At 50.9% G+C, this 12577-nt stretch overlaps 1 protein-coding gene across 4 annotated transcripts in view; it reads right to left on the reverse strand.

Moving 5' to 3' along the window:
• NFIX (nuclear factor I X) overlaps nt 1–12577 on the reverse strand; it is a 94054-nt gene that overhangs the window by 62953 nt on the left and 18524 nt on the right. For all 4 annotated transcript variants that reach the window (XM_052642777.1, XM_052642775.1, XM_052642776.1 and 1 more), the window contains exon 2: nt 2754–3285. In XM_052642777.1, coding sequence (XP_052498737.1) covers nt 2754–3285 — 532 coding nt within the window. The remainder of the gene's footprint in view (nt 1–2753; nt 3286–12577) is intronic.

Raw genomic sequence — 12577 nt, forward strand, 5'->3', positions numbered from 1 at the left:
CCCATTGGAAGGGAAGGACAGCATTTCTTTTAGACTCTAAAGTAACGCTTGTCTGAGCCCTTGCTGCCCCAGCCACCAACCCTGGTTTATACTGGAAGGAAGGAACAAGTGGCACCCTACTGAGCAGATCTTTGCATGGACATGGAAGAGGAAGCTTGTACTATTGGACTGGCACTGTTTGGGGGCTCAGCCAGAAGACATTTGCGAGTAAACTGTAGTGGTTTGGAGAGAAAGCCATGCCCACCACTCCATGCAATCTTAAGCTATCTACCCAAGGCCCATGGGTAGGCCACACCATATCCACTTACCCCACTCCCTCAGAAAGGTGCTCTTGAGTTAAAGCAATTTCATCAACAAAATTCCCACCTTCCTGGAAACTATCTGGAGTCCAGGGACCTGAACTGTTGACAAATTATAAGAAAAATATCCTCATTTCCCCACTCAGCTTTTGTCAAGGAACTCAGCCTCAGCTGAGACAGAGGGGGCCAAGACTACATGTGATGGGCATGGATTTACTCATATTCCTGGGAAAATCTTCTCATTATGTCTAGCGGGCAAGTAGGGGTGCCACCCTTCTCCTTACACCTGCCTGGTCAGTCCAGGAGCCAGCTGGCTGGTCAGGAAACGGTCTCCATCACACATACTTCACCCTACCTTGGCCCCCTGCTAGCAGCGGTAAAAAGTACGAACCTAAAATAAAAGAAGTCAGGGAAACAGCTCAGCTACAGGATCCAGCTACAGAGCAAGGTTGAGGAAGCTGGCTTAGGAGGAAGATGGATATTGGTTTCAACTCAGGGGCCCTAGGTCCAAAACTGGAAGGCACAGAAGCCCCTCTGAGAGGAGCTATCTGACAGACACAAGCTCAAGTCTTCAAGTCTGCCCCAATCCACTTCCAATACCACTACCTCCCATTCTGATTTGCTGCACAGACAGAGAAGCAGGGAATAACTTAAATTTTTGCTTTGGTCTCCTTTCCAGAAAGAAAAAAGATGAACAAGGAAGAGGACCAGCAGTTGGTCATTCTTTGTGAGGGGGCTATGACAGTCACACAGGGCCAGGTATGGGCCTAGAAAGATCCACAGAGGGAAATACAATGGGGGAGGCGGGAGAGGGGTGGTGTCCATTGCCTCCATCCAACCACCAAAGCCACTTCTCAGAAGAGAGAATGAGCAAGAAGAGAGGCCTAAAATATCACCTTTTCCTCCTCCTGAGTTTCCCAATATATAAACTCTCAGTGCTAATCCAAGTCGAGTCCTCAATCCTGACGCAATACTGAAAGTGCCCCAAAATTTCCTTTTTGGATTAAGTCATCTCTCTCCTCCCAGCATCCCAAACAGGCAAGGGGGTAACCACAGCAGAAAAGTGAGTTGCTTTTCTTTTTTGTGAATGAACAGGAAGGAAGATACACACACACACACACACAGACACACACACACATACATATTTGCGGGGGGAAAGAACATTCACTAGAGTTGAAGTTAAGCCACATTCTCTTACATTCGCATCAAGAGAGAAAGAAGGGGGGAAAAGGAGGGGGAAACGTTGGAATGGTGGAAAGGAAAAAAAACACAGAAAGAGAAAGGTTTGGTAGCCCTCTCATTACAAGTTGGTTGGGCATAATGTAAACACACTTCTGCCTTGCTTAATCACAGAGTGCCGCCCGTTTAGGTTTCAAAGGCGGCAGTAAATTGGGCGTAGCTGAGTGGAGGCTAAAAATTAACCAGCCATCTCTGTTTCAATTTGTAAGAAAACAAAAGCGGAAAGAAATTATAAAAAGGGAAAGGGTAGGGAGGGGAAAAAAAAAAAGGAACAGAGGAGAACTGAACCACCACAACCCAAAATGCAGGGTGAAATTGGAAAAGCAAAGAGGAGAGAGAGCACAAATGGAAAAGGAGATTTTACAGAGTTTTGATTGTTTCTTTAAGACCTCTTCCACAGCAATGCCTGCTCCCCACCACCCCCAGCAGAGGTGTTGGGGCTTGGGGCATCCACTGGGGGGAGGGGGTCTCACTACCTCAGCTGAGACCCTCAGGGGAAGGGGCGGTAAAGGGGAAGAGCGCAAGGGAGCTCTGCTCATTTTCACTCTCTATGAAATCGAATGACTTTTCTCCTCTCTGTCAGCCAAATCCCAGCCAAAACAGCTCCCGCCTGGGCATCTGGGCCCCAGAATCTGCTCGCCTCTGCCTTCTTTCCTCTTTTCTATTCATTCTGTTTCAGATCCCAGGGTTTTACACGCCCCTCTCTCCATCGAACCACTGCCCACCCCGCTTGTGCCAAATCTGGCTTTTCCCCAGGACTTGAGGGGAAGCTGCAGGAAAGCCGGTACCTGCCCCCCAATACTTTTTCTGACTCATTTAAAATCAGAGCAAGGAGAGGTTTTTTTTTTTTTTTTTTTGGTGATGGTGGTGGTGTTCCTCACAAACTCTCACCATCGCGGGTAATTCCTGGGTGTCCTGGCCCCAGTCCTAGGACCTGCAGCGTCTTTGAGTCCTCCAAAGATGGAGAAGCAGGAAAATCAAATCGGTAACATGGCAAATGAGCAAAGGAGGAAGAATGGAGCAAGTGGAGGGAAACGGAAGGGAAAGGGGAACATCAAAGGAGCTGCAGGCCTCAGTAGAATGGGTGCACCAGTTAGGCCCCTGGTGTGTACACGCAAGGATCCCTTGGAAGGAAGAGGTACAATAAACAGAACAAATGCCAGCAAGTAAAATAAAATGGGGCGGAGGGAGAAGGGGGGATGGAGAGCAACCTACCCGGAGTGTGGACAAAGTAAGCCAGATAAAGATCCAGTTCTTTGATTGTGACTCCAATGTGATGCGGCTGCACGCACAGGCCGGGGTTCGAGCACTGCGGCGACTTGTAGAGCCGCTCCCCGTCAGTACTTTCCAGGGGGATCCCCTTAAACAAAATCACCATGACCAGGTCCAGCCTCCACACCTTGTCGGCCTGGCGAAGGCAGTCAATCCGCCGGATCTTGCCCTTCTGGTCGGGGTTGGAGAGCACACAGCAGGGGGGCTTCTTGCCGGTGATGGTCAGCACAAAGTCCTCCCGGAACTCGGGCCGGATGTCTTTGCGCAGCTTGGCCAGCAGCCGGGATGCCCACTTCTGCTTGATCTCGGGCTTCTCGCCCAGCAGCTCGTCCTTCACCGCCCGCTCCTCGTCCTTCGACATCCGCTTCTCGTGCTTCTTGAAGTACTTGCGCTTCCGCGCCTGCAGGTTGAACCAGGTGTAGGAGAAGGCGCGGACGTGAGGCAGCAGCGCCTCGATGAACGGGTGGAACTCATCCTGCAGGCGGCAAGCCGGGAGCATGCGGGGCGAGGGGAGACGGGAGGAGGGGAAGACGGGGTGAGGGGGGAAAGAGAAAAGGAGAAAAGAAGCGTTAGAAAGGGGGCACAAGGAAAATCGCCTTCGCCTTCTCCTCCTCCTCCTCCTCCCCCCCCCCAACGACAATTTTCTCTTGCAATTGTTCTAGGAAAGTGTGGTCTGGAGCCGCCACCAGCCTAGCCTGCCGCTCGCTCCCATCTCAGCCTCAGCAGCCAGACAGAGACACCCAGAGCCTGAACACACACCTATTCTCTCTCTCTCTCTCCCTCACTCACTCACACACACGCGCGCACAGACAACGTTGCCGTCCACACACACACACGCTGCTGGTATCCCCGCCAGGCTCTGTCGCGCCCATGACATCTCCATGTCCTATGCAGCCTCGAACTCGTGTCAGCTCGCCCCGGCACGGAGTCCAGTCTGCACGAATGCCCGTGGACGCACACGCGGGGCAGGCGAGGGCCGCTTCACGCCCCGACACCGGCAGGTTTTTGGCCACCCCCAGAAGAGCGAACATGACATCCGCGAGTCAGCGAGCCAGGAAACGGATTTGGCTTCCCCCTCCCCAGGCTGTTTTCATTCTCTCTTCTGCTCCGATTGGAACATCCACCCCAGCATTTTTTAAATCAGATCTAAATCCTAAATATGTGATTTCAGCTTTGTTATCGACACCAATACTAATGTTAACCACAGTCATAAGGAACAAAACGCTTCTTGTTAGCACAAATAAGGTGGTGGTCTCAGCCACTGTAGGGTTAAAAGCTACGGGGGCATCCTGTGCCCCGTCCCCACTGACCCCTTCACCCTCTTTCCCACTCAGTCAGGTGACAGAGGGCCGGGCTCTCGCTTTTTGTTTTTTGGTTTTTTTTTCCTTTTTTTCTTTTTCTTTTTTGCTTGTTTGCTTGTTTGAAGTTTAAATAATAATTGATTTCTGTTTACAAAAATAAAACTGGAAAAAAATAAATAATTACCATTGATCTGAAGCACCCGGCAAAGCCCAACGCCCGATTCTGAGCTTCTGGACTCAACAGAGTTGTGAGTTGGGGGCGGGTGGGGGGAGGGGGCGGGGGAGGAGCAGGGGAGGAAGGTAAATGTTTTAAAGGGGGTTATTATTGGTGTTCTGGGGACTAGGGGCCGGGCTTGGGTGGATTCTCAAACCCTTCCCCCTCCCCCCCATGCTCCACTGCACAGAAGGGGGAAATTAATATTTTTTTTAAAGGAGCAAAAAGAAAGGTCAGGGATAGCAAGCAGAGAGAGGGAGCGAGTCGATTACCACACACGCCAGGTAAACAAAAGCCAACCAAAAAAATTTTCTTTTTTCAGTTTCACCCCCTGTGCATCCTCTTCCAGCTTTTTAAAAAAATAAATAAATAAAAGAAAAATATACAAAATTTAAAAGTCAAAAACCTACCTCCCACCCCACCCCACCCCCAACACACAACACGCCCTACCCCACCCCTGTGCAAAACAAAAACAAAAACAAAAAAGGGGGTGGGGGGAATCGGCGGCTGAAGAAAAAGGCTTTCGGCTTTGGCAGCGGCACAGGGGTGTAAACTTCGGGCTGCCTCCCTCCGCCTCTGAGCCTGATCGCAGGCAGAGGGGGAGCTCACAGATTCCCGGGGAAGAGGACGAGTTCGGACCGGCTGCAGACCGTCGCTGGCAGAAGCGTGCAAAAGAGGGAGGGAGCGAGGGAGGGAGGGAGGCAAGGAGAGAGAGAGAGGGAGAGAGGGAGGACGTGGATGGGGCTGTGTGTGTGTGTGTGTGTGTTGTGTGAGTGTGTGCGTGTTTGTGTGTATGTGTGTGCGCTGGTTGGGTTTGGGTTTTTTTTTTTTTTTTTTTTGCTTCTTTTCTCTCTCTCAAACTCCCTCTCTCTCTCCCCTTTCATGCTCAATCCCCATCCATTCGCTGGTGCCAAAGCCAGTAAAAGGGGTGGGGGGGAGAAAGGGGGAAGGGAGACAGAGAAGGATCCACCTATTTGGCAATGAGACATCCTCGAGCAGCCAATGGCTGCGTCCAAGGGGAGGAGGGAACCGGGCGAGCCGAGAGGGTGGGGAGAGCCCCCGGCAGTTGGAGACCAAAAACAATTTGCCCAATCGACAAGTTCACGTCTAATGAACAAGCAAAGTCCAGCAGTTATGAATTTTTCATTCCAGGCTCCTACTCGGGTCTATTTGGCAGTGGCCACCCAGCAGATCTGAAGGGGGTTGAGGGGGACTGGGACTGAGAAAGACACAGAATTTTTTTTTAAGCCAGAAAAATAAATAAATAAAGGCCTGACTCCGGGCGGGCTGGCGGGCGGGAGGGAGCCCCAGAAGGCCTTGGGGAAAGCAGCTGCGCCTTCTCTCTGTGTTTTGGTTTCAGTCTCTTTCTCTAAGACCCGCACACTCTTTTTCTGGTTCTATTTCTTTTTTTATTTATGGGACGCACAGGGGCGAGTGGAAGTTTTCCTCCCCGGCCATACACACGAGCCTGCCTGCCGTGCTATGAATAGAAAGAGCAGAAGAAAGAGAGCTTGGAAAGTGTCGCTGCCAGCAGCACTTCCAGGGCAGGGACCCGGCGCCCAGGGTGCGGCCACCCCTTCCCCCAGTCTGGCGGCGCTCCCCGGAGCGCTCCCAGACTGGGAGGCAGGCCCCCAGCACTGCCCGGCCTCGCTCTCCCCAGCCCCCATCCAGCTCGGTGCCTCCCTCGGCCCACACCCAGCCACACACGCTCCATTAGCGGTGAAGAGGGATGCCAACGCAGTGCAGCTCCGATGGAGAAACTGCAACAGTTTATTAAAATAGCCTCCTGTCACAGCACTCCGCTGACAAGCACGACACTCAGCCACAAACACAGCAGCCAACCCCAGGGGGAAGTGACAAAGGCAGGAAGGTGGACACGACTTCCAGACCCTGCGCCTTGCCACCCTCGAACCACCAGCACCTCCTAAACGCTCAGTTCTTTGCGCTCTCCAGCTCTGCCTGCTCCACTCGCTCAGTGTTTAGAGTTCCTTGGTTGGAGGAGGGTGAACACTCACCTATGCCCTGTTCAATTCAGATTAAAGGGCCCAAACCACAGGGAGCAAGGTATAAGAGCATAAAATGAGAAACTTAATGGAAGGGAGGGAGCTAAGAAAGGGAACTAGGCAGAAGAGAGCCCGGTCAGGAAACGTGAGACAGCCTTGGGGAAACCGAGTCACCCGAACGTGCTCCCCGGAGGCCCCTGCTCTGGGCCTTCCTTCCCAGTGGGAAGAGGGGCGTAGGGGAGGGCAGCCAGGAGTGTGGAAGTCTCCGCGGGGTCTTTTCCGGTAGGGGCTCCGGAGCAGCCAAGCTTTAGGCCTTTGTAAAGCAGTTAAGGAGGAGACAGTTATTTAAAAAAATGGAAGAGCAGAGGAGGAGGTTAACACTGACCGGGAGAGGCTGACCCTACTCAGAAACCAGTTCCTACAGCTGTCTTCTCCCCAGGTGAGGCTCAACCCTCCGCTGGCGACAGAAAGGTCGCTGCTCACTCTCGCCCCTTTCTTCCCCATCTGAAACCCTCAGTGGCCTTTAAGCCCAGCGGAAAGATTCGAGGAAGAGGGCCAGGGGTGTGCCCCAACAGAACATGCAGCCCTGAGCATTGCTGGACCCAGACAATGGAGAAGGTGCCACCCAGCACCTGGTACCTCAGGCCAGGCCCTGACTGGCCTGAAGTGAGGTCATGGGCGGCCCGAGAGAAAGTTAAGAGGCAAGAGAGCAAGAGGCAGGTGTCACTGCAAGACAGGCCTCTTAGGGTGGCATTCAATACCTAACATCACGTTAATAACCACCCTCAGTCCAATGAGCCAAGGATGTTAACTGAGTAACATAAGATACCAAACCTTGCCTCTCCATCTCAAGATGAGATGGAACAAAAAATAAATAAGTGAAGTCAAGATGAGACGGTAGAAACCACAAGTGAGTTTATATTTGGCATGCTGTGTTTCTCTGGTATTTTGATTCATACTAAATACTGGACACCAAACAGAACATGGCCAGCGTGAGCCTCCTGAAAAATTCTATCATGCTCCCTCTCACAGACCACCCTGCCAGGCGCTAAACATGGGTCAACTCTGAATCCCGGTGGCACAGCTGGGCAGGTGGCAGGGGAGATGATGGATTCCACTGGAAGTTAGGGAAATAGGACAAGACCTTGGATGAAGGGAGAGGTCAAAGGTCAATGGAATGGTGGAGAGACTGGACATAAAAGTGGCACCGGACGACCGGACGACCAGTGGAGTATCTCGGTGGAGCCTGGGGACCCACTGTGCTCCCTCAACTCTCCCTTAACAGGAGGAGCAACCTGGTGCTTCCCAGGGGAGGAATGGGGAAGGAGAACAATCACCATTTGTCTTTCACCTGCCCTGCCGGTGGGGTGGCCAGCAACCCTGAAGGTGGGCTGAGGGACTCCCAGGCAGCACTCCCCTCACCCTGCTCCTTCAGAGGGAGGCCTTCCTGGGTGAGCAGCCAGGGGAGGGTGGTGAGAAGATCTCTCTCTCCCTCCTGCGGGGCACACTGAGAAGAATTGCTCAGGTTCCATGAGAAACACTTGGCTTGCCCCACCCCTACAGCCCCCTCCTCCTGAATGCCACTGGTGGCAGCTCTGGGTCCTGGACACGCCCCACAGAAGCCCCAGACAAAAGGGGACTGTCCCCCTTTTGTTAAGAGAGCAGAGAGGCTCCTTCTGGAAGATTACCTGTCCCAGACTCAGCCTCCTTCTCTTCTCCCCTTGGTCTCAGGTCTCGGCTGGGAGCTCAGATACTCTGCACCCTGCACCCCAAAGAGAGCCAAGACACACACACACCAAAAAAACCCCTCTGAGGATTCAAGGCTTCTCCAGGGCTGAGTCACCCATAAATGCAAGGGCTCAGGGGCTAGACGGAACAAGGGGACAGGCAGGCCTTGGAGGAGAAGGAGAGGGGAGGGAAGAAAGGGAATGAGAGAAAAAGCAACGAAGGGGTAAGGAAGCCAGTGATGCTGGTGAGAGAGTAGTGAGCAAAAAAAGAAAATTAAAGACAACAAAGGAAAAAACTTAAGCAAAATTTGAAGGAGAAGGTATTTTCCCTCATTTAAAACAAAAATCGGAGAAGTCAGAGATTAGACTTTTAAAATTCACATGAGCTTTTAGTTTGTGGAAAGGAATTTTTCTGCCTTTGCTAGAGAAAGGCCTCTCTCATTACTGTCACGTATATAGAATTTGATTTTTTTTAAAGCAACAGTTTTCACGGAAACATTTCTGAAATACCCGTGCTGGTTTTAGCCATCACTAGGAAAAATGTGTCTCCAAAAGAAAAAGAATGAACAGGCCACAGGGGGCGGGGGTTAAGAGGAATAGGAAGAGGTAGAAAGAAAGAGAGAAGGAAGACCAATCCTGAGAAAGACAAGCTGGGCCCAAAACTGCAAAAAGAGAGGACAGAAAAGGAAGGAAAGAGGACACAGCTGAAAAGGAAAAAGGAGAAAAGATAAAGACTCTAGGACAGGGGCAAAAAAAGAGGAAAAGAAGAGGATGAGGAAGAAGGAAAACTAGCTAAAGTGACTGCTCCTAGCTTGAGAAAGTTAAATGTGTCGTTTTCCCAAAAATCGACAGAACAAATGAGGCCTTGTGGATTATTTGAGGGAAAACAGGGACATGTGTACAGAATCTCACTCATATAGACAGTATTCAAAATCTTCAAGGAAACAAAATAATTGTCCCAGCCTGAGACAGGTTTTGCAATCGACTTATACCTGCCAATAGTGAAACATCTAGAAGTGCAAAAAACTGATATCTTTAAAAACAGGGTCCCTGTTTGGAGGTCACCTTATCTTAAAAAAAAAAAAATTCTATTTGTCTACATCCTGCCTTCTTTAAGGCTCAGATTTATTCTTTCAGACTCTGGACACATACTAATTTTATATCTGTCTGTGTTAATTTGGAGAACTATACGCAAAGAGTCCAAATGACTCACAAAACCTACTTAGGATTTACCAGACATATCAGGATCCATTGTACTACTGTATATCTGCAGCCTAGTAAAAAAAGACGCAAGAAATTTTAAAAGGCCACAGATAGAGCCCTGATGAGCCAGTTTAATTCCTGGGATTTTATAAGTCAGCCTGGGTCTGAACTGAAAGGAAGCCAACTTCATATCTCTGAGCTCTCCCATCTTGTTCCACAGAAGGGGTACAAGAAAGCAGTGGCCCGACTCCCCGACAGAAATGGAAAGAGAACCACCGTAGGCAGCAAAAGGAAGGGGCTGGCTGCTTATCTGAGAGGTGGGTGGGGCCTCCCCTTGCTGGGGGGGCAGGCAGGAAGGGGCTCTGCAGCCAGTGTAAAGTCATCCAAGACTCTGGAACCGCCAAGCATGGAAACCAGAAAATGCACATTGCGAGGAGGCTCGAAGAATTTGGACAAAGCGGGTTTTTGGCTGACTTGGGCCTGTTTTCCTCTGCTCAGGAATGGCGGGCCCGGACGGGGTTTTCTGGCACCCTCAGCTGGCTGAGTGGACTTGCCCCACACCCCGGGCTGAGTCTAGGACCAGGCCTGCCTCAGAATCAGGCTGTGCTCTCCTCTCTTATGAACAGACCCCCACTCCTTCCCTTCCTTTTCTCCTCAGGACTACAAACCCGGAGCGGTGGCCTGGGATCAGGCCAACAGGCAGCGTCGTTCTGGCTCCAAACACTACCCTGCTCCAAGCACATCTCCCCTCTCCCTCCTGGCCCTGAATAAAATCGGGTAGGAAGGGAGGTGTTGGGGAAGACAGTCTATTCTCCCTAGTGCAACTGGAAATTGTTTACTTTCATTGTTTACAGAGTAGAAGAAGCAAAACCCTCGTCTTTAATTCACTACCTAGCTTGAAACTTTCTTGTATCACCAAATAGATGCAAAAGCCGGGAGGGTCGGAGACCAGTCGTCCATCCAGGGGTCTACTTGAGGATAGGAGCCTCCGAAGATAAGAACGCCCAGGACAGATGACAGCCGAAGGCTTCACAGGGCGAGGGCAGTGCGAAGCCTGAGCCTCACCCACCCACCACGTTGGTCTGCAAAGTGTCACTCCTGGTGACCAAGGGCCCCGGGAAGAAGGAAGAACCCCACAAGCCAACTTTACAACTTCCGCTAAAGGAGAACTGAAAAACTGACAAGAGACACGGGAAGGGGAGACAAGCACGTGAAGACGAGGTCTGTGCCCAGCACGTTGTGAAAATATCTGGAGGGCAAGAGAGGAGGCCAGAACAAACAGCAAAATGTTGAAAACCCAAAGCCTGGGCCCCAACTACCGACCCCAGAAAAAGCCTGGGGATCCTCCAGGGAAGACGGTCCTCTCCCTTCCCCCACCGTTCGCCCATGCGCTTGGAGGCAACTCCTGTGGCCTTCACAGGTCCTCTTGGTGGGCTCCTGCCCTGACACCCCCTTGTTTGCCGGGTCTATTGCCTCTGCCACAAGAGAAAAGGGCCAGGGCAAGAGGGGAGTTTCTCTGAGCTCCGGGTGCCCTCTGCCTGGTCTGCACTCCCCTCGGCCCAGAGAGAACCTCTTTCTTGCAGTTGCTGTGGCAACAGGCAGTGCCCAGAGCCTGGGGCAGAGAGCCGGTGGCCAGGATGGGAACAGCCCGAGGTTTTCACTGCTCCGAGGGCTCGGGGAGCTGGGCGGGCCCTATTCAGGGAAGCGGCTTCCCCCAAATGTACAATTTTAGGAGTTGGAAGGAAGACATTTTTCATTCCCTCAAAATGCATTGTCCCCCGCCGCCCAACTATTTTATTATCAGGATCACTGCCAAGGAAATCCGAGAATCCTCATTCCCCTGGTGTGGAGCCCCTTCGGAGGCTGGCACCAGGGTGCTCAGAGCTTAGGACTGTGCCCACCCCTCAGCCACAATCCATCCCTCACTGGCTCCCTTTCTTTCTTACCCTCTCTCCCCCTCTTGTGTCCTCCAGCTCCAACACAAACTGTTTGCATGGGAAGTCTCCCTCTATGACCCGATTCAGCACACACAAGAGAAAACTGTGGGCGACAGACCCGACGTCCTAACGAACTTGAGTTAATTAATGCTAAGGAAGAAAAGAGGCGCCCTCGCTCTGTTGAATCACGGTTCACTAGCCCTTTCAGTTTGCTGTGGGTGGAGGAAAAAAAAAAAGAGGCTTTTTGGTTCAAATATTTTTGGGGGGCGAAGGGAAAACAAAAACACCGCAGAAGGGCCGTGGAGGGAGAAGCTGTCAGTACCTGCCCAAGGGAGCTGAGGCAAGGGTAGCCAAGCGCTCTCCCCCAAGCTCTGGGCCTGAACGGTGCTGGGAAGGCAAGAAAGGGTTGGATAGGGGAGGGGATTATCCACTGATTGCCAGCTTGTTCAAATAAATCGCTCAAGAAAAATTACATTGTCAGACTGCAAGACACAGACATATACATATATATATATTTTTTAAAGCCCAAGCCCAGCAACTCAACTTCATCAGAGCCGTGAAAATGTTTTATCAGTGCAGAAAATCGAAGTACGGATGGCATAAGAACAAAAACTTTAAGTGTGCAGAAAAAAAAAAAGATGAGGTGGTAATGGGGAGGGGAGAACAGCTGCAATTTTGCTTTCCAGATGTTGACAGCAAAATGTAATTGGCATGGAACATCTTCCTTACCACTTTTTATCCTTCGGTCCTGAGATGTTAAAATCCCACAGCTAAACCTAAGTCTGCAAACAGTTTCCAGGCGCGGTGCACACGTGGATGGGTCAGGAAGTCTCTGTGGGCCACATGCCTGAGAGTGTTTTTTATCAGCCCACTAATTTTTACGAGACCCCCCCCCATTCCTTAGTGGGGAGACCTGAGCAAAACAGGCTGGAGAGCATTGTTATTTAAATAATAGTTATTATTATTTTGTAACCCTCGGGCCTTCACTTTTGAGGCTGTACCTTCCTTTAAAAAAATACAACAAACTTTTAAACTTAAGTGTGACACATAGAATGAAAGCACATAGCTCTAAGGCTTCCACTCAATATGTTTTCACAAAGTGAACACACCTGTAAACCCCCACCCAGATTAAGAAATAGAACATTTTCAGTACTGCTCAAGGGGCCTTCAGTTTTTCAACTCCAGTGTTCTCATAATTCATATGTCATAGAAATAGATCCTGCCCACACCGGTAGCCTCAAATTTGAGCACCTAAGTATACACGTGTGTTACAGAGCTGAGTGCACTACTCATGTGACCATAAAAATTCATAGTGTAAAGAAGCCTTTTGAATCCTCACTGCTGCAGAGGGTTATCTACACCTTTGTCTGTCTGTCTGTCTC

This window comes from Budorcas taxicolor, chromosome 7 (assembly GCF_023091745.1).
Source record: "Budorcas taxicolor isolate Tak-1 chromosome 7, Takin1.1, whole genome shotgun sequence".
Lineage (NCBI taxonomy): Eukaryota > Metazoa > Chordata > Mammalia > Artiodactyla > Bovidae > Budorcas > Budorcas taxicolor.